Source organism: Ostrinia furnacalis, unplaced genomic scaffold (assembly GCF_004193835.3).
Source record: "Ostrinia furnacalis isolate ACB-3 unplaced genomic scaffold, ASM419383v2 OfSCF0436, whole genome shotgun sequence".
Taxonomy (NCBI): domain Eukaryota; kingdom Metazoa; phylum Arthropoda; class Insecta; order Lepidoptera; family Crambidae; genus Ostrinia; species Ostrinia furnacalis.
In genome coordinates this window covers 1-22379 of record NW_021130675.1, presented here as the reverse complement: position 1 = coordinate 22379, position 22379 = coordinate 1, and the positions used below count along the sequence as shown (strand labels likewise).

At 39.2% G+C, this 22379-nt stretch overlaps 2 protein-coding genes across 4 annotated transcripts in view; one reads left to right on the top strand and one right to left on the bottom strand.

Annotated features, from left to right (window-relative positions):
- Positions 1-22068, top strand: part of LOC114364755 (transcription factor HNF-4 homolog) — a 56901-nt gene extending 34833 nt beyond the window's left edge. Inside the window, exons 1-6 of one of the 3 annotated variants that reach the window (XM_028321049.1) lie at positions 1674-2559; positions 9732-9915; positions 10861-10955; positions 14592-14719; positions 15778-15924; positions 21890-22067. In XM_028321049.1, coding sequence (XP_028176850.1) covers positions 2370-2559; positions 9732-9915; positions 10861-10955; positions 14592-14719; positions 15778-15924; positions 21890-22018 — 873 coding nt within the window. In that variant the 5' untranslated portion in view covers positions 1674-2369 and the 3' untranslated portion in view covers positions 22019-22067. Of the gene's footprint in view, positions 1-1673; positions 2560-9731; positions 9916-10860; positions 10956-14591; positions 14720-15777; positions 15925-21889 lie in introns of those variants that run through there. The other 2 variants (XM_028321058.1, XM_028321064.1) reach the window with 2 other exon arrangements.
- On the bottom strand, positions 16629-21484 carry LOC114364771 (uncharacterized). Its single transcript, XM_028321075.1, has 2 exons — positions 20457-21484; positions 16629-17114 (listed from the first exon to the last, which is right to left on the bottom strand). Exons 1-2 carry the CDS (start codon positions 21281-21283, stop codon positions 17102-17104), a joined length of 840 nt encoding a protein of 279 aa, XP_028176876.1. The 5' UTR covers positions 21284-21484; the 3' UTR covers positions 16629-17101.
- Positions 22069-22379: the final 311 nt, after the last annotated feature.

Below are 22379 nucleotides of genomic sequence, written 5' to 3'. Positions count from 1 at the left end.
ATGCTGCGTTGGAATTACCGAGTCATTGGGAAAAGTTAGGCTTTAAAACATCATTTAGGTATTTCAAATTAGCAAAAAAAAATACTACTTACTAAGTATTTTTAATGTAAAGTAAAAATACATTTCGTATTATTTTGTTAAGATTAAAATTGTAAAAAAATGTTATACGTAGGTACGAAGAAAATATTCAAAGGTTCGTAGGTATATTTTTTTTAATAAAAATGAATAATTTTAAAAAGGACAAAAGTAAACCCTTTTGAGGTTAGTGAACAAAGGATACTGTCATTGCTGACATTTTGTCATATGCCACTCATTATTAAAATTTGTTACTCACACGCACCTGTGCATTTTGCCCAGTTGTCAACCCGAAACTTGCTGCAAAAAAGCGTTTGTTTCAAGAATGATCTCAAGAAACCTTTCAGTTATGTCAGCCTTCGGAGGACATACGACTTCTTCTGGACGTTTTCCTCCCAGTTTCATACTCATTTGCTTCTCATTAATTTTAAGGTTTTGTAATGTCTTCATTTTATTTCAATTTTTTGTCCGCTGCTTTGGCTACGCGAATTTTGGTTTGCTACAGAATTTCTACGTAGTTACACTTTTTTTACCATGTGCTTAAATTAAAAACAAAATGTTAACACCTCAATGTGAGAAACTATCCTACCTGTTTACTTGACCAATCTATCGTAATTGATCAAAGTTAGACATAAATAGATTTACTTGTTATGTGTGAATTATACATACTTGATTGAATTGCCTTGCTTAACAGCAAATATTTTTTTAAACCTAGAAACAATTCTAATGTAACATAAGATAAAACTCACAAAATTATAATGCTCGTTAATTTAACATTCAACAGACGACGGTTTGTAAGATTTTTATGCGAGTTTTTTACTCTTAAAACCTTGAGCTGTTAATGATAGGATTGTGTGTGTTGCAAATATTATTTTAGAGATGATAATTTATTTAGTAATCACACATTTTATTAGCTTTTCGTCTTTCCTTGAAAAAGGTCAGCCGATCACCATGCGAATAGAGTCAGTAAAGTGGTCCAATAATATAGGAAAATGCTAAGTTTTCACGACTTTTCAATGGAAATATGTAAGTTCAGTTAGGACTACAGTCTCTTGTATGATGCAAAATCCTTATACAAATGTTTTATGCTGTCATGCTTGACCTGACCGCAGATATGTCGCAGTAGACAGTATAGAATTGAGGGTAGTTCGCCGCCAGCGCGTCCCATCTTCGTATCGGCCAGATATCGCGACCCCGACCCGCCCCGTCTGCTGATAGCGGTCTGTCCCCAAAGATGTTTACATCTTCCAATAGCTGTAGATATGTGGAATGTACACAATAATATTGAGAGAATGAAGATTATCACAGCATGTTGAAGTTTTGATACGGATTTAGCTGACAATTATGAGATACTGAAATAAAAAGACAATAAGAGAACTGTCTGCTTTTAAGCTGTAGATGAGATGGAGTATAGAGGCAGACACATCACATGTGTATAAGTTGGTTTAGGATATTTAGGTTAATTACTTACAAACACTGGTAATTTATTACTTTATCTGCTATTCTGTTCCAATTGAGACAATGTTTTCATTCGTAATTATCTTTGCTGTAATAACCTACCGCAAAAGGATATGCAATTACGTGTCTCACAATAGACGATGGCAACAAAGGGACAAAGAGAGAGTGCATTTGTTAATACCGACAGCTAATTAGTCACTGAATATTGTTTATGTATTTTATATTATTCTATATACGGTAAAAGCTTGGAGTCGGTCAGCTGCTGCCAAATGAGTCGTACGCAGCATCGAATGCGCATCCGCTGCGTTCTGATAACGCGTGACTCAGCACGCGACCACGGCGGTGGGGTCTCCGAAGCGCTGATCTGGCTTATTATTGGTCGGGTCATTCATACAGCGGATTCTAATCGCATGCTCAGCGGATTTTCATTGAAGCGGATGTTATTAGATGTGTGGTCAACATTCGCTGTCAGTCGCTACCAGGTCGCGCTCAAGGAAGGTCGCGCCGAACTCGCACCTCGACACTCGACGCCAGTTCTGTAAACAACGCCGGCTCACCCGTACACAATTAGTGATAAAAACCTAAACACCACCCGGAAACGATGCGACTCGTCGCCGGCTGAATGTTTGCTGTGATTATCGAATTGAACCAAATATTCTGGAGCATCTCAAGCGAGCAGTGGTAGTGATAACAATTGGAGGAGAGTCGATTTAATTGGTGTATGTTGTGTCACCTGCTGGTAAATAATAGGCTTTATCGTGTATTATCGGTTGAACCTCGCTGAGCTGTTTAGTCAGTAGTCGATAACGTTCGAAATCGTGTGCGCGTGTTGGAAGATGCCAGTGCTTGGCTACGAGAGCATGGCGAGCCAGGACCTCTGCCTGCTGGGCTACGGCGCCGAGTACATGATGCCGACGGCGCCCGCGCCGGCCTCGTGGGACAAAGCACCAGAAAACGCATACTCCGGATACGCCTGCAGAAACAACATGGAAACCCCTCCGAATTTCAACATGAAATACAGTGAAGGTTGGTTCCCATCGGATACTTAATGCGACCCTCATACAGTAATGTTATGTTGATGATTATGTAAGATAACTGTGTTATTGGAACAGTTGTGTTATCTGCTTGATTCTTATTGACAATAATAAAAGTCATCCGGGTGCGTTAAGGGGCATTAGATCATAGAAATTTTGTATAAGTTATAGATAATGTTTATAATTAGCTATTTAACCATAATATTTAGCTTACCGTCGTCCTTATGTAAAAATTCATTGAAACTTAAAATATTTAAAGCTGAATAAATCTGTTGTAGTTTAATTTTTTTGCTTATCTCGTCTTATCTAACTAAGAGCATCGATTATTATGCAATTTATTTATGTAATAATACAGAAACAGAAATATGATATAATATTATTTACCATAAACATGGTAAAAGGGTTTAAAGTTGGGCAAAGTTGAATCCTATCTCCGATTTATTGTTATCAAAATCGATAAATGTCATTATCCTTTAAAATGCGACTATGTCTTACGATCAGATTATATGAATTAATACAAAAAACATGAACTTTGCATCATTTATTATCTCTTGATTTTGGTCCTATTTATCTAAAATGTAAATTCCCTTTAGTCTCCCTGACTCACACATAATACTTGTGATAAAAGACTTATCGAGATATTGTACTAATTTTGGCACCGATAAAGTATGTACCTCTAGTCATAGTATTTTAGGCATAATATTTATCGTAACAAAGTATAAATTCTTTTGCAAATCTTAATATCTATTTGAATCTTAACAAACAGCAATTTAAAATTTTCCTGTTTCTAAGAATCGTGATTTTAAAATCTTAATACTTACCTCATATTGTGACATTGAAATGAGACGACCTGTATTGTCTTAAAACTAGCATACATTATTGCTACTTTCAAATAACATACAATTTTCTGGTAATATAAAACAGTACGAATCTAATTATGTATCAGTACCTAAATAGCTGCTTACGTTTACAAGACGTATTGAGCAAGATCAGTATTTCTTTACAACGGCTATTTTTCTTATAATCAGCATTATTAATATCACTTAGCACCATCGTCACCATCCAGTAATTTATAAAATTGCTAAACTGTCATAAAAATATGCAAGAAGAAATATTTGTTAAAAACAATATTCTATGTCCTCCAATTAATCTTTACAACCGGTCTCTGTTAAAACTTGTTTAGAATTTTGTATTTACCTATTAGCAACTTTATTTTTAAAAGAACATATTGTTATGCTCAAAATACGATACAATACGACTTCGAACATACATTGCAATGATGTAAAACCTTGAGTCAACTGCCAAAGAAAAAACTAATGCTTTGCAAAAATCATAAACTCTGTAAATAATCTGTAAGCTCGTGATTCAATAAATATAAACACTTCGCGAAAAGCAAGAAAGCGTTTATAAACTTTTATTAAACACCAATGAATCACAAATGGAGGTTAGCAAACTATCAAAAAGGAAATTATATGTCCCTCCTACTTACCTATCTTATGTTCCGTTAAATTTCTAATAGCGTTTCTAATAACCCTTCCAAAACCTTAACTCCCCTCCACCTAGACCAGATTGCCCCCCCAGAAGGTGGGTACGCCCATAAGGCCAGTTTGTATTCGAGTCACCTGATGTTTGATTCAAAAATGCCGACCAATAGAATTCGCGAGAACACATTTTGGCCAATAGAAGCGATAGAAAGTGTTGACCCTAAATGTTATTTTTAAGTTTTTGCATCTCCTTCACTGGGCGTCACATGTACAAAATTATATTCTATCAACCCTTACCCGTGTGACATGCAATAAATAATTGAATTTGAATTTAACAGTATTGTTCCTGTGTCTTACAACTGTAAGTAGGTATAGTCAAAATCTGCGTGGCTGCTCATATAATGAGAATTATAACAATAAGAGAGCCTTCATTGAATCCATTTAAGTTGCTACATCTATTTAATTGAATCAAAGGTCCAATTGGATATCACATTATAGTCTCTACTTAATACGATAATACTACAAATGCGAAACAATAAGAAAATTTCCCAAATGTAGAGACGCGTCTACAAACTTTCGGCCGCGTAGCACGTCCCACGGTCTTGAATAAAGATGCTAGGAACGATGAAGCGTTACGGCAAGTGCCACGTAACTTCAGTTGAACGAGTCCGATCTAGGGCTTGAATACCGGAATTCCGGAATTTCGTAACTCCGGAATTTCGGATACATTTTTTCCGATATTTCAATTCCGGAACTGAAGCCAATATCGTATTCCGATATTGAAATTTTTCATAAATTATTTTAAGTGTTCAAAACGTTTAAGTATCAAAATAGCTTCTTAGATAAGGAAGTCCTTGAGATAAATGTATTGGCAACTTTATTAGTAACTACCTTTCCGCCCGCGGCTTCGCGCGTGTGGACTACATTATCTACATATTTTACGGAACCCTATTTTTTTCCAAAATAAAATTTTGCCTGTTACTCGTGGATAATGTAGCTTTCGAATGGTGAAAGAATTTTTAAAAACGGTCCTGTAGTTTTTGAGCCTATTCATTACAACCAAATAAACAAACAAACTAATATTATAAAGAGGAAAACTTTGTTTAAGTTTTCCTCTTTACAATATTAGTGTACAGTATTAAAGAGGCAATAGGGCGAAACCAAAGCTCCAAAATGTTCGCAAGAGACAACTCTAATGGGCGAAGCCAGCTGAAGAGAGCGGATGATAGAGTAAAACCTGTTAATAGCTCAGCCACAGGACAGTTCCAACAGCTAAGCTAACTCGACACTATACCGAAGATTAGCCGGACATCAGCCCTTACGTGATTAGGATGGCTCTCAAACAGCTAAAGAACAACGAGGCACCGGGTGATGACGGAATAACCTCGGAGCTTCTGAACGCGGCAGGTGATAAGCCGATACTGAAAGTCCTTCATAGACTGTAACTCCGTCTTACTCCAGGGAATAATGCCAGAGGCACGGAACAAATGCTTGGTGGTGTTTTTCTTTAAAAAAGGGGTAAAAGCCTTAATTAAGGAATTACAGACCCATCTGGGTTCTGACTCTAAGTCATGTCTACAAGTAGTCTCGCGCGTAGGTTCGCGCCCGAGCGACTTATGTCAATTATCGAAACGTTTACACTACCATATACCGCATCTATACGCTACGGCAGGTTATACAGAAGACCGAAGAGTCTAACTTGCCTATATGCTTGTCGTTCTTAGACTATGAGAAGATCTTTGAGCCTGGCTGAACATGAGGGCGATTCCTCTGCAATTNATATAATACTATTTACCATAAACATGGTAAAAGGGTTTAAAGTTGGGCAAAGTTGAATCTTATCTCCGATTTATTGTTATCAAAATCGATAAATGTCATTATCCTTTAAAATGCGACTATGTCTTACGATCAGATTATATGAATTAATACAAAAAACATGGACTTTGCATCATTTATTATCTCTTGATTTTGGTCCTATTTATCTAAAATGTAAATTCCCTTTAGTCTCCCTGACTCACACATAATACTTGTGATAAAAGACTTATCGAGATATTGTAATAATTTTGGCACCGATAAAGTACCTCTAGTCATAGTATTTTAGGCATAATATTTATCGCAACAAAGTATAAATTCTATTGCATATCATAATATCTATTTGAATCTTAAAAACAGCATTTTGTTATTTTCCTGTTTCTAAGAATCGTGATTTTAAAATCTTAATACGAGTAAATGGACCTCATATTTTTTTCAGTTTTTTTTTCTTCGCGTGACATTGAAATTAGACGACCTGTATTGTCTTAAAACTAGCATACATTATTGCTAGTTTCGAATAACATACAATTTTCTGGTAATATAAAACAGTATGAATCTACATAATTATGTATCAGTAGGTACCTAATATAGCTGCTTACGTCTACAAGACGTATTGAGCAAGATCAGTATTTCTTTACAACGACTATTTTGTTTATAATCAGCATTACTAACTGCATTAATATCACTTAGGTCTTAGTAAGCACATCGTCACTATCCAGTAGGTAATTTATAAAATTGCTAAATCATTATTGTCATAAAAATATGCAAGAAGAAATATTTGTTAAAAACAATATTCTATGTCCTCCAATTAATCTTTACAACCGGTCTCTGTTGAAACTTGTTTAGAATTTTATTTTGTATTTACCTACTAGCAACTTTATTTTTAAAAAAGAACATATTGTTGTACTCAAAATACGATACAATACGACTTCAAAACATACATTGCAATGATGTAAAACCTTGAGTCAACTGCCAAAGAAAAAATTGAAAAAACTAATGCTTTGCAAAAATCATAAACTCTGTAAATAAATCTGTAAGCTCGTAATTCAATAAATATAAACACTTCGCGAAAAGCAAGAAAGCGTTTATAAACTTTTACTTAACACCAATGAATCAAAAATTCAGGTTGGCAAACTATCAAAAAGGAAATTGTATGTCCCTCCTAACTTACCTATCTTGTGTTCCGTTAAATTTCTAATAGCGTTTTTAATAACCCTGCCAAAACCTTAACTCCCCTCCACCTAGACCAGATTGCCCCCCCAGAAGGTGGGTACGCCCATAAGGCCAGTTTGTATTCGAGTCACCTGATGTTTGATCCAAAAATGCCGACCAATAGAGTTCGCGAGAACACATTTTGGCCAATAGAAGCGATATAAAGTGTTGACCCTAACAGTATTGTTCCTATCGATCGTAACTGTAAGTAGGTATATAGTCAAAATCTGCGTGGCAACTATCTATTTGAGAATTATAACAATAAAAGATCCTTGATTGAATCCGTTTAAGTTGCTACATCTATTTGATATCACATTAGAAAACAGCTTTAGAAAAGCGACTCTAAAAAATACTACAAATGCGAAACAATAAGAAAACAATTTCCCAAATGTAGAGACGCGCCTATCGAACTTTCAGCCGCGTAGCACGTCCCACGCTCTTGAATACAAATGCTACGAAGGATTCAACGTTACGGCAAATTCACATCAACTGAAGCTACGTGCTTCAGTTGATGTGAAAATTTGCCGAACTTTCGCTGGCGTACGTACCTATCGCTCTGATGTGTCGCTACACTAAACTTACATACAGACCGAAACATGAAGACTTTACTGCATCAATGGGCTTAAACACAAAACGTTCGCGTCCAGGGGAGCATGATGAAGTGTGAACGCAACTCGTTTTGTGTTGTCTATGCACATCTCTACTCTCTCCGGTCTATGGTCACGGTGTGCGCGTTTCTTTTGTTAAATTACTTTGATAAAATAAAACTAAGTTTATTTCTATCTAAAGATTTATTATTTCATCAGTCTTGCACTCATCATCATCAGGTTATTTAGCCCCTCCACAGCAGAGAGACGACTACTTTAATTTGAAGAAATTTACCAGACGCAAATACTTCTATACTACCTGGTCAGTTCACCAGGCGGGTTTGGAGGAAGTCCTGATGTTCGCATATTTCTCCTTTGGTCGCCTCACACGATATCCACTGAAAGAGTGGCCTATTCCTGTTCTATTCTGCCACTACTTGGCAAAGAGCTTCTATTAAAAGGTAATCTTAAAGTTTTGCCTCGCATTAAATTCAATGAAATAACTGTTAAAAAACGGGAATCTGTTTGCTATCTCGGACTAATTTTAGAGAAAAACTTTAGTTTTGTCGAGCACATTAAACAGATCGGTGAAAAAGCTAAAAAGAACTTTTATGCCTTAAGTTCACATTTCAACCTCGACGTGGGGTCTAACGTTTAAAATCCTCCGAGTAATATATTCGGCCACTTATTTAAGCTCCATTTGCTATGGTGCACCAGTTTGGGCTGACAGAGCTACTATAGGAGCCGCTCGACGGAAACTACTCCAAAGTCAACGCCTTGCATTGATTTTTCTTTGCAAAGCTTACAGAACTGTGAGCACGGAGGCTCTGCCAGTCCTGGCTGGTGTACTGCCGGTCGACTNCGTTCGGGAAACTACATAACAGCTTTTCGACCAAAACACTTCAGTGCCTAAAGTCGAAAGTCTACAATCAGTGTGTGTTACCAGTAGTGATGACACACGGTTCGGAAACGTGGCCTCTTACTATAAGGCCTTATAATAAGCTCAAAGTTGCACACCATGGTATGGAGAGTGCTATGCTCGGTGTTTCTTTTCGAGATCGAACCAGAAATGAGGAGATTCTTAAACGAACTAAAGTTACCTGACATATAGCGATCGTCGGATTACCAAGCTAAAGTGGCAATGGGCAGGGCACATAGTACGTAGAACAGACGGCTGATGGGGCAAGGTTCTAACGTGGAGGCCACATACGTGTACGCGTTTGTCGGGAGGCGCTTTCTTTTTTTAACCAACTCCGGAACTAGAACCGGAATTGCGGAGTTGAGTGCCCAATATCGGAAATCAGTTCCGGAGTTGAAAACTATCCGATATTGCAAGCCCTAGTCCGATCTTTCGCTGGCGTACTTAGCGCTGATGTGTCGCTACCCTAAACCTACTAGTCTTGCACTCATCATCATTAGGTTATTTAGTCTCCACTATAAAAATATTGATCGATTGGTAGCGGCCTGCATCCAGCGCTTCCCTGCTACCTTTACGATGTCGTCGGTCCACCTTGTAGGTGGACGTCTCACGCTGCGTTTTCCGGTACGCGGCCTCCATTCCAGAACCTTGCTGCCCCATTGGCCGTCAGTTCTACGTACTATATGCCCTGCCCATTTCTACTTCAGCTTGCCAATCCGTCGGGCTACGTCAGCGACTTTAGTTCGTTCGATCAACGTGGAAAGCATGAGGGGAGGCCTTTGTTCAGCAGTGGTCGTCCTATGGCTGAAATGATGATGATGATGATGTAAAAATATGAAGTATTTGACCCACACTTCCCATCGCTGGCCAGACGGGTTTGGGACCCTAATTTCTGCATATTTCTCCCTTACTCGTCTCATAAAACATCCACGGGAAGAGAGCACTAAATCCAATCCGAATCCGTCAAAATACGGATCTAAAAACTACAAGTAATTCGGATAAATACCGTACAAATACGAGTAGTACTAGGACTATACTCCGGAAAGCTCTGTCGCGTATTCGGATCGGACGTAATGCGAAACCGCTCTTAATGCCCGTTTTCAGTAAATGCTAGTGTTATAAAAACTAATTTACGATTTTCTTGTTACAGATAGTGATATACAACTCGAGACGAGTAGTAGTGAAGCGAGCGCGGCTAGTTCTACCCCGCTCTCACAACACTGCGCCATCTGTGGTGATCGAGCGACAGGCAAGCACTATGGCGCGTCATCGTGCGACGGATGCAAGGGCTTCTTCAGGAGGAGCGTCAGAAAGAACCACCTATACACGTGCAGGTACAGTGGATAACCGCTTCTATTACAACTGTATAAGATACAGTAGTGAGTTCCACGCCGCTCTTACAACACTGCGCCATCTGTGGTGATCGAGCGACGGGCAAGCACTATGGCGCGTCATCGTGCGACGGGTGCAAGGGCTACTTCAGGAGGAGCGTCAGAAAGAACAACTTATACACGTGCAGACTGCAGGTACAGTGGATAACCACCTCTATTACAACCGCACAAGATGCCCCAGTGTTCAACATGTCGCGCCGTTATTTATACCCTATAAATCAACAAGTTATCGGCAAATATTGACTGGCTAGCTCAGATAGGGTGAGCCAAATCCTCCATCGCTTTTGGTAAATTAGAGAAGATAGGTAGCCTAAAGAGAGCATTGTAACCCATCGCCGCGTACTCAATAGCAAAATGGCTGCCAAAAAAGTAGAGTGTGGTTATAAGACAATATTAATGTTGTAACAACCTTCCAGCCAAATCTTTAATTAAAATTCTATGAACCGCAGCTCATAAAGAAAAAGCTTTAAAAATACTGCTTAGGCTTAATATGGAGCCTTTGCGCACACTCATAAAAACCAGCAATAACCAGTATCAAGCAGTTATCACGCTAACTTGCCTATTATTAGAGTCGAAACTTCTATTTCCATTTGTGATGAAACTGCTATTGCCAAATCTATTGTAAAGTGTGTTGGCGTTGAGTTAGCAAGTGTTATAAAACACTATAACACATTGAGATGACATAACATATTGTTATATCTTTCCTTAAATGATAATAAAAGCTGATTTCCAAAAAAAATTTAATTCGTTGTCTGATACCTACCCATATCATAATATTCGNAATATTCATAATACAAGCTTTGCTTAGTCTTGCAACTAGATAGTATAGTGTGAAATGTCCAAGGATATTTTATTATTTTTATTTTATAAATTTTTCTCTTTTTTCAGATTCAGCAGAAATTGTGTGGTGGACAAAGACAAAAGAAATCAATGCAGATACTGTAGGTTAAGGAAATGCTTTAAGGCTGGCATGAAAAAAGAAGGTGAGTAACTCACATTGTTTCCTTCAGATTGACACGTTTGTAAGCATATTGACTGTACCTACCTTAGATAATCTAATATCCACATCATACTTACACCACTTACACACACATAATACCTAAATACCTATAGCAATAAAGATTTTAAACAGATCTCAAAATCGGAACATTTGTACAGCCTTACTTAATAAAACTTTAGAAGAAACTAGGATCAGTCAAGAGATTAAATGGATATACTTATTCAATAATATTTATCCATACTCTAACAACAACTTTAAGTCAATATGTAAGTAAGCCAATATTTAAACAGTTGCTTTGACATCTAAAGGAAAATCTCGTAACTATTTGTCCTTCAAGTTATTATTTTATTTATCAGCCGGTCTCAGTGATAATGTCATTATATCATTTGCCTACCTGCTATTTTTATCAATCTTATCTTTTTAATCCGCAAACACACCTTTTCTGCCGCAAACATTTTCATATGAATGTCAATTGGCACTAATATTGTTTACACCTATTTATGAATAAACTAGCTTTTCGCCCGCGGCTTCGTCCGCCTGAAATTAGACAAAATTCATTAGTCACAGAAAACCTTTATCGCGCGCGTCCCTGTTTCAAAAACCAGGATAAAAGCCCAGTAGGCCTAAGATGAACGCCGCGACAATCGGTTATCACGCCATTTTATCGATTTTATCCATACATTTTGACGTCGCGGTTATCACGGCGCGCATCATAAAGGCCTACAGGACTCAAACTATATCTCATCAAAATCGGCTCAGTGGTTTAGGCGTGAAAGCGACACAGACAGACTGACAGACAGAGTTACTTTCGCATTTATAATATGAGTAGGGAAAACAACCCAATTAAGTGTTGCTTCCCTTTGTCTGATAACATTCTTAGCTCCCGTTACTGTGAAGTTCACCAACCGACGTTATCGGGAATACTGGGCATGCAATAATTACTCAACTAACTTAATTACTCATACAACATTGGTTTCGTCACTTGATACGTCGCGTTTACATTTTCCAAAGAATTCGATTTCCTTGTTGTTATTTGCCTGAAGTGAAACCTGACACACGCAAATTCAGCTGTATACGTTGTTATATTACGTACGTCAAAATATGCTAAGGTGGCAACCTCAAAATTTTGAATTGCAGGTCTTAAACTAGAATGCACTATAAAATGGAACTGCATAATTGTAAAACACAACTAGAAACAATCAATTACACATCACAATATTATCCATCACTTAAATTGCATAATCAAGGAGTTATTCTGAAAATAAACAATACCTTAGATTCGTAGTAACGGAGACCTTTCCTATAAATAAAGCAATAAGTCCGGACATTACTAAATATAAATATCAATGACATCCTTTATTTATAGCATGTCCTATGAAACCAAAACGTATGGCGAACTCAGACTAAGCCATATCCGACGCCTTAGGTGGTATTTATAGTCCGTTAATAACTAACAACCCACACAAAAAGGAAAATTGTGTTTATGACAGTACACAAAGCGACATAATCTATATTTGAGTGCACGGGTGACGAAAACGAACACTTTCTATTGTATGATAGAAAGTTTTAGTTGCGAATCTAAGTATTTGAACTAGGGATGTTATGGATATGTAGTTTCGGTTATGGATACGGTTATGGATATAGGAATAATATTATACCGGTTTCGGTTACGGATATTTTTTTATTTTGGATATCCGAAAGTTTCGGTTACGGTTACGGATATCCAAAACATCCCTGATTTGGAAAGTGTGTATCATTATTACATTTCTTTAATCTTTAAGTTTTACATACATCAGTCTTGATTTCTCAAAATTTCACATTTATGCTAAAATACTCTAATGCACGGGTGATTTTTTTTCACCGTGACATAAATATTTTTCTCTTTTTTACTTTTATTTAAAAAAGAGAGACATCGTAGTACTTATTCTTACCTATGGAGAGACATACTGTCAAAAGTCACCCATGCGCGTGCGCCTCATAGATGATTAAATCAATCTATGATAATTCAATCCGAATATCCAATGTCAACTAATGAATATGGTAGAATGATAAACCGTAATTATTTCGCCATAATACAACAATGATGGCGCATTGTGCTTACATACTTAATTATCATGATGATAGCAATTTGCTTTATCAACAAAATTACTAGCATCGCGAAAAATATGTTATTTTGCGTTTTATGATATCCGCTTTGGTACTTTTTGAAATGACGGCTTTTTTCATGATATTAGTACAACTGGTGAAGGTAAAAAACAAACATTTGCCTACAACTTATAACAATTTCCTGATTAATACTGTTATTTTTTAAGTAACACATCTCAAACATGTTTAGGCTTTATTTCCTACTAGCGGCCGCCCGCGACTTCGTACGCGTGGATCCCGTTTTACCCCCTTCATCTATCTTATGCGGTTTAGATTTTTTCATACAAATGTTTTTTCCCGCTAACTCCCGTACCCGTTGGAATTTCGCAATATCCTGTTGTAACTAAGCTTTAAGTTTACTAAGGGACCTACCTGCATGCCCAAGCGTCCAACTTAAGCGGTTTAGATTTTTCATACAAAAGGATTTTCCCGGTAATTCCTGTTCCTATGGGAATTTCGGGAATTCCTTTCTTAGTGCACCTCTACCGTTTAGGCTGTGCGTGGGTATGTCAGTGAGTCAGTCATACAAAAGAAATTTCCCGCTAATTCCAGTTCCCGTGGGAATTTTGCAATATCCTGTTGTAACTAAGCTTTAAGTTTACCAAGGTACCTGCATGCCAAATTTCAAGCGTCTATCTTACGTGGCTTAGATTTTTTCATACAAATGTTTTTTCTCGCTAATTCCCGTTCCCGTAGGAATTTTGCAATATCCTGTTATAACTAAGCTTTAAGTTTACTAAGGTACCTGCTTGCCAAATTTCAAGCGTCTAACTTAAGCGGTTTAGATTTTTCATACAAAAGGATTTTCCCGCTAATGCCCGTTCCCGTGGGAATTCCTAAGTATCCTATAACCTGCCCAGGAGTATGAAGAATAATTGTACCAAGTTTCGTTAAAATCCGTCGAGTAGTTTTTGTTTCTATAAGGAACATACAGACAGACAGACAGACAGACAGACAAAAATTTTACTGATTGCATTTTTGGCATCAGTATCGATCACTAATCACCCCCTGATAGTTATTTTGAAAATATATTTCATGTACAGAATTGACCTCTCTACAGATTTATTATAAGTATAGATATTTTATTTCATCCACTCAGCTTGGCATGAATATTCATGTTAAAAATGTACAACAGTAACCATTTTCATGAAATAATATTTTCAAATAGTAATAGGTACTAGACACTTGACTAAGTGTATAAATAGTACACACTTAGTCAAGTGTCTAGTTTACATGCTTTTTGGTTATAGAAACATGTAGATTGTTTTCAAGATTATTTAGAAATGTGTCTTTGTCCCTTAACCCGTCGCGGTCGTCAAATGGTACAGGTACACGTTACTACTTAGCGTATTAAACTTGATTTATAATTATGTTTGTTTCACTGACAGTTGATTTAGAAACACCTAGGTACCTACTCAATATTACGATTAGGTTTAGCAGGACAACTTCTTATTCCTTAAATTTTTGTTCCCAGCCGTTCAGAACGAGAGAGACAGAATCAACTGCAGAAGGCCGTCGTACGAAGAACCAACGCAAGCCAACGGGCTGTCCGTCGTGTCGCTGCTCAACGCGGAACTTCTCAGCAGAAAGGTCATAGATGAGGTAATATCATTATTTTATGTTACCTCATAAACCCTCTTGACACCAGAATGTTTGGCAATACTCGTAGGCTGAAATCCAAAGATCTCGGTCAGACAGAGCGATTATCGAATAGTCTGTTTCATCTTCCAACGACTTAACAATTTTTGTTATAATTCTTAAATGTTCCTTATCATTTATGTCATTAGTTCCGGTATTCTTCTTTAAACTAGGTATTTTACGATATCCATGTCAATTACACGGGTTAATAATCTGACTTATTAGACAAGGGTGAGAGACTATCCCTTATCATTGCGAAACTATTAAGTGTGTATAATTAAAACTGAACTTCATTTTATAAGTTAGTTTAATTTATAAAGGTATCTGTCTGTAGTAGATGTACCTAATAGGTACTATTTTGCATTGCAGCAACGAAACATAAACCAACAGATAAGAATAGACAGAAGAGAACAGCTTAAAGCCGTTTTGACTAGATTCAATATTCTAAAATTTTCCACTATTATTTACTACAAAGTCATTGACTGACGTGGCACTTCGTCGACTCTATTTTTCTCGACTTTTTCAATTTCATATCGCAGCAGGACGTCATCGCTAAATTCGGCGACGCGTCTAGCCATGTTAATCTGTATGACTTTTGACATACCTCGCCGCAACTTCTCTATTGTAGACATACAATAATTACATTTAAAATAACTTACAATACCTCTTTTTATAAACGGCTTCGTCATTCTCCGTCTGCTGGTAAATTTATTTTTATTTTATTTTATTTATTACGGTATACGGTAATGAATTTTTATGTTTTTAGTTGAACTTGACTAATTTTTCATTTTTGAACTAAATATTTTCCTACCTACGTAAATCATATGCTGATACAATATTGTGGTGTCACTAAGGTAGCCGGGGATCTGGTTGAAAGATAAAAATCTACTTAAATAGTGTACATAATACAGTTACTTTTCTCTTGGCACAAACGATCAAACGCGGAGCTGAGTAACCGCAAGCTGAAGGTGGAAAATGTGCTTAAAACTATACTTATTAGAACTCCTTTTCTCTTGGCACAGACGATAAACGTATCAGACGCGGAACTCAGCAACCGAAAGCTAGCGAAGATCAATGACGTGTGCGACTCCATCAAGCAGCAGCTACTGATCCTGGTCGAGTGGGCCAAGTACATCCCTGCCTTCACGGAGCTGCATCTAGATGACCAGGTGAGAATATAGTCTTTATGTACTTGTGATAGATGCTACTTTGCAACAAAAAGTACCTTATTGATTGTAAAATAACCTTAAGAGTAGGCGCACACCGTTGATTTTTAGTTGGCCGATAGTTGTGATCGATTTTAATTTGTATGAAGAATCGGCTAAATCGAATCGGCGTAGTGTGTGCACTCCCATACTGATCAACTGTCCGACTAAACTGTCGGCCGACGAAAAATCAACGGTGTGCGCCTACTCTTACTGATTTTACTCATGGAGAGTGACGAAATTCACAGGGTAAATTGTGTAGTATTACGTCTAAGCTCGGAGTGCAATGTACTGCGGAATTCGTGCCAAATTGAAATCATGTAATGTGCCAAAAGTACTAGAATGTTTATAAGAAGAAATTGTTTACATGGAAAAAGTGACTCATTTTAGTTGCCTAGTTTTTTAAACTGGAACGTTTTATGACAAATATAAACAGTCATGTGTGTATTTTTCCGCCATTTCTCCGCACTAAGTTTGAACAAGCACTTAGCTATTGAGGATATAGGTCGTGTTAGCTCTAAAGTTCATCTTATCCACCGTCTTCCTATCGTGCAACGCTAATGATCGCAATGACAGTTTAACTTTCCCCCGGGACAAACTTGACCTTCATTGATTGGGTTTTTGTGGCGGTCAAGCTGTAGATCCTGGCTGCTACACAGGAGTTGCAGTGATGGGAACGAGAGGTGGGAATAGTCCCGTATCGTGCAACGCACTAGGCTCACGATCCATTTTGAAACGTGTCGCGATTATGCGGATTGCTGCCGACTATTTTATTGACATTATCAACTATCGGCCAACTAAAAGTCTAACTATGTCTGCGGGGACTCTAAGCCGTGTGTCGATATTACCAGGCTGCTCACGTGGATGCATGCGACTTTGCTAGTTTGATGCACCGCTAGTATGCTAATTTTTATTTTTATGTATTTTTTAAATTAGCATAAGCAAACCATATGCGTATTCTTTCTTACAATGATTTAGCTTATAAATAGTAAAGCCTGGTAGTTCTGTTATATACGCGTTAGAGGGAATAGCAATCAAACGACCGTTTAGCGAGTTAGCTCGTTTATTACTGGCGATCGCCGCCGCACGTCGGAGTGAGTGAGTGAACGAACGATAACAATACAGCTCAATCCCTTCTTCTCTATTTTGAAACTCTGTTAACAATAAACAACTTATATTAAAATAATTTCTTATAGTCTATTTTCTTCGTCCTAGGCCTTAATACAGGGCCTGTTGATCGCCCTACTGTTCCATCTCCATCTCCCTCGCCATCCTCTAAGTCTTGGCTCTCGACAGGAGGATCAGTAGGTCGATCAATCGCATCCTCCCCTCGATTAACAATTTCTAAAAGACCATCATTAGCTTCTGCCCAAATGTCATCGCCATCGCCCGGCTCACTCGTGACTTCTACGTCATTAATTTCGCGTAGTGATTTGTCAATTGAACTTTCAATGTCTGTTAACAAAGGTGGTAGCGGTCGCTCCTGCTGCGGCAATGGTGATGACAACCCTGCAGTCGCTATTTCTGTATTACATTCACTATTATTTTGTACATTGTTGGAATTACCTTTGTTTACTTTAATAATTTGATCTAAATGTCTTTTACATGTAGTATTGTAATTTTTAAAATATACTTCAAACAATCTTTGTCCAATAATTTTTTTTATAATAGCCGGTGACCATACTGATTTTCGGGCAACAAACCATTTAGCCATAACAGTCTCATTTAATTCAAAACATCTGCTTTTATTTAATTGTTCATCAGCAGTGCATGTACTGATCATATCATGAATTTCTTTGTTAGGTAGTATTAAGTCTAGGCGACCGCGCAGATCACGGCCCATCATCAACTTGGCCGGTGTAGCCCCCGTGGAGCAGTGAATAGTGTTTCGATAGTCAAACAGAAAACCCGCCAATTTTTCTTGAACTTTAGAATTTGGTAAATTGTTTTCAGACAAAATGCATTTTATCATTTTTTTACAAGTCTTGACCGAGTTTTCTGCTTGGCCGTTACTAGCAGGATGGTACACCGGGGAAGTTAAATATTTAATACCGTTACTTTTGCAAAACATTTCAAATTCTAAGGAACAAATTTTTATATCATTATCTGACACAATGACTTTAGGTATACCGAATCTTGAAAAAATATATTTTAGCTTAGAAATAAGCATACCAGTCGAGGTACCGCAATTCATTTGAATGCATTCTAACCATTTGCTAAAAGAATCTATGATTATTAAGTAAACGCATTGTTTTATACTCATGTAATCAATATGAATGCGGTGCCAAGGCCCGGGCGCGCGCGGCCAGGGCGCGGGCGGCGCGCGCGGCGGCGCGGCGCGCAGTCCCGCGCACACGCCGCACGCCCCCACCCACGACTCGATATCGCCGTCGATTCCCGGCCACCACATTCTGCTTCGCGCATTACTTTTACTTTTAACTATGCCAAAATGTGACGAGTGTAACTCTTCTAGCATCCGACTGCGAAACTTACTCGGTATTACGATCCTATGACCTCTAAATAAACATCCATCATTTAATTCTAGATCAGCTTTGCAATTAAAATATGGTGATACGTCATTGCATTTAATTCGTCTCGGCCAGCCACTATTCATATACTTAACGACGGTTTGTAAGGTGCTATCGCTCGCGGTGGCCCGCTGTATCTCGTCAAATGAAACCGGTTTTGCGCCCGCGACTACGTCTAGAAAGAGAAAACATTGGGCGTCCTCTTCCTTGTTTACGTTGTTATCAATAGATAACGGCAGCGGGGCTCGTGAAAAGAAATCTGCAACTAAATTATTTTTACTGCTCACGTATTGTACATTATAGTTGTATGCGGATAGTATAATGGCATAACGTTGTAAACGGGAGGCAGCCGTAACTGAAATACCATTTTTCTTACCAAATATAGAAAGGAGGGGGCGGTGATCCGTTTTCAATATAAACGGTTCTCTGCGGCCATATAAATATTGGTGGAAATGCTTAACTCCAAATATAATAGCCGTCGCCTCCTTCTGTATTTGGCTATAATTTCTTTCGCTGGCCAACAAGGATCGCGAGCCGAACGCGATCGGGCGCTCGCGGCCCTCGGCGTCGACGTGCGCCAGCACCGCGCCGAGCCCGGCCGGGCCCGCGTCCACGCTCAGCACGAGCGGCGCGGCCGGGTCGAAGCCCGCCAGCACCCGCTCCGACGCCAGCTCGCGCTTCACCGCGTCCAGCGCGGCCTGCTCGGCCTCTGTCCAGCGCCACGGCGCGCCCTCCCGTAGTAACTTATGTAACGGGTGCATTAATGCCGATGCATTCGGAATAAAGTTACGGTAATAATTAACTACGCCTAGAAAACGTTTAACTTCAGTCACGTTGGTGGGGATGGGTGCGTCTAATATCGCTGCAACTTTATTCGGGCATGTTTTTAAACCGTTTTTGTCGATAACATACCCTAGGTACGTAACACTCGGTTGGAAAAAAGAACATTTATCCCTCTGTAACTTAAGCCCGGCGTCCTGCAATCTTCTCAGTACTTCCGTTAGCCTGGCCAAGTGAATTTCAGGAGTAGGACCCGTACAACATATGTCATCAAGCCAACAACTTACGCCTTCTATTCCTGACAGCAATGTCTCCATCGTTCGCTGAAAAATTGCCGGAGCATTTGCGAGTCCGTACACTAGGCGCGTATATTTGAATAGGCCCTTGGGCGTATTAATTGTAGTTAAGTGTTGTGATGACTCTTTTATCCTAAATTGATTGTACGCGTTACTTAAATCTAACTTAGAGTAAAATTCACCGCCACTAATTTTTGCAAAAACCTCTTCGATGCGGGGTAAGGGGTATTTATCTATTTTTAAAACCTTATTTAGTGTGCAAGAAAAATCTCCGGCAATTTTTATTTTACCATTTTCTTTAAGCACAGGCACTATAGGTGTAGCGTATTCAGAAAAAGTTACAGGCACTAATATTCCCAATTTTACTAATCTATCCAACTCTGTATAAACTTTTTCCTTAAGGGCGAATGGAATTGAGCGTGGCTTAAAAAACTTCGGCTGTGCATCATCCTTTAAATGTAATTCAATTTCAAATTTATTAAAGCAACCTAACTCATCCTTCCAAACGTCAGGAAATGCATTCAGTAATTGCTGTACCTCACGTTGTTGTTGACAAATAATACTATTGTTATAAGTTGTAAAACAAATATTAAATTTAGACATAAAGTCACGACCCAATAGTCCAGGGCCCCCGTTTTTAATAACATAAAACTTAATATGATTACATTGATTTAAATATGAGACTTTGCCAATAAAATAGCCTAATGGTGTGATTTTATGTCCATTGTAAAAACACATTTTTAAATCTGATGGTTTTAAATTAAATCTTGTAAACATTTTTAAATATAAGTCTTCTGATATAACACTAGAACCTGAACCTGAGTCCAATTCCATAGTGAGATTGATGTTTTCAACTAATATGTCTAGTTTGATAGGATCATAGGCTACGTACCTCGCATTAAACAATTTACATTCTTTACAATTATGTTCATCCGCATCCGGTTCCACGCTCATGTTGTTTAACCGATTCACTCCATCCCGCTGCACTTTACACACTTTCTTTAAATGCCCTTTTTCACCACACACTTGACACCTGTAGTTTTTATAACGACACTTTGACGCATCGTGGTTCTTCAGCCCACACACCGTGCACCTCGTATCGCTGTCGCTCGCAGCCGCTCCACGTCGTCCTTGGCAGCCCCGACGCTCGCTCACGCGGTACACAGGCTCCTCCTTGATGCTCGGCTCCACTCCGACGCTGCTGCGCGCGCGCCTCGCACACTCGGCTTGCTGGGCTATCTCCAGCGCCCTGGCTAGCGTTAGCGAAGCTGAGTCTTGCTCGAACAGGCGATCTCGAACCATACCCGCACCCAGGCCCAATACGAAGCGATCCCGCAATAAGGTATCCAGCGCCGATCCAAACTCGCAGTATACGGCTAGCCCTCTGAGACGTGCCGCCCAGTCCTCGATACTCTCATTTTCGAATCTCGATGCTTCGTAAAAATTTGCCCTATCGGCAAAAGTTGACCTCTTTGGTGTGAAATGATCTTCCAACGCTTTCGTTAGATCTTGATAAGATAATTTTTCAAGCTCTTTCGGATGTACTAGATCCCGCGCTAAACGGTATGACTCGTCAGAAAGATGTGTCAGCAATACCGCACTCTTATTGTCCTCCACTATTTTATTTAGCTTGATGAACTGAGACAGCCGACTATAAAATATTGACCACTCGTGAATTTTGTGGTCAAAAACGCTAATATTTCCAATTAAGCTCGACATGTTCACTTTATTTTGCACTTGAGGGTACCCGTCGCCAGATGTTATATACGCGTTAGAGGGAATAGCAATCAAACGACCGTTTAGCGAGTTAGCTCGTTTATTACTGGCGATCGCCGCCGCACGTCGGAGTGAGTGAGTGAACGAACGATAACAATACAGCTCAAGTTCCCATAGAGATATAGAGAGATGCCAACTGGATTCGAAACTCAGTGTCGCATTACAAATTCACACACACAAAGTAATCAAAATATGTGCTCATTATCAACTCAACGTTCGAATAATCTTTAGTACTACGCAAGCAATGTATCACATCTCTCTTTAGTGACTGTGTGGTATAGTCTGGTCCGTGTGAGCACGTAGAATTTTGTCCAATGACCCGAAGCTACCCATCCTTATCGCTCGCGCGGAATTATATTGCTGTCGCGACTGTGCGACGGGCGCCCGCAGTGAGTGTGCGAGCGCGACAGCAACATAATTCCGCGCGAGCGATAAGAATGGGTAGCTTGGGGTCATTGGACAAAATTCTACGTGCTCACGGACCAGGCTTTAGTTCCTTATTACAATGGCAGAAGCGTCTTGACATTAAATTGTCGCTGTCGCCGGCAGGTGGCGTTGCTTCGCGCGCACGCGGGCGAGCACCTTCTGCTGGGCTGCGCGCGGCGCTCGCTGCACCTCAGCGACGTGCTGCTGCTCAGCAACAACTGCATCATCGCCAAGCACAACATCGGTCAGTAGTAGTATTCCCAGGAAAATAGCCTATACTTGACGCTCGGAGCAGGTAATGTGGGGCTCGAGGCCGCCGAACCCATTAGGCCTCAGCCTCGAACTTAGCGGGCGGCGGGGCGGCGGCGGCGGCGGCGCGGGAGCGGCAGGATCTTATGCGTAAAATCAAATAGACCGGTTCTCGAAAACAGCGGCGCCGGAGCGGGCAACGAGCGGGCAGCGGCGAGCGAGCGGGCAACGAGCGGGGAGCGCACTCCTTCTTTTGCCCACAATAAATCGAGCGTTAGGAATAAATTTGAATCGAAATAAAATTGTCGCCGTTGTTCAGACATTTCGTTCGCGAATAAAAACAAATATCTCGACAACACAACCC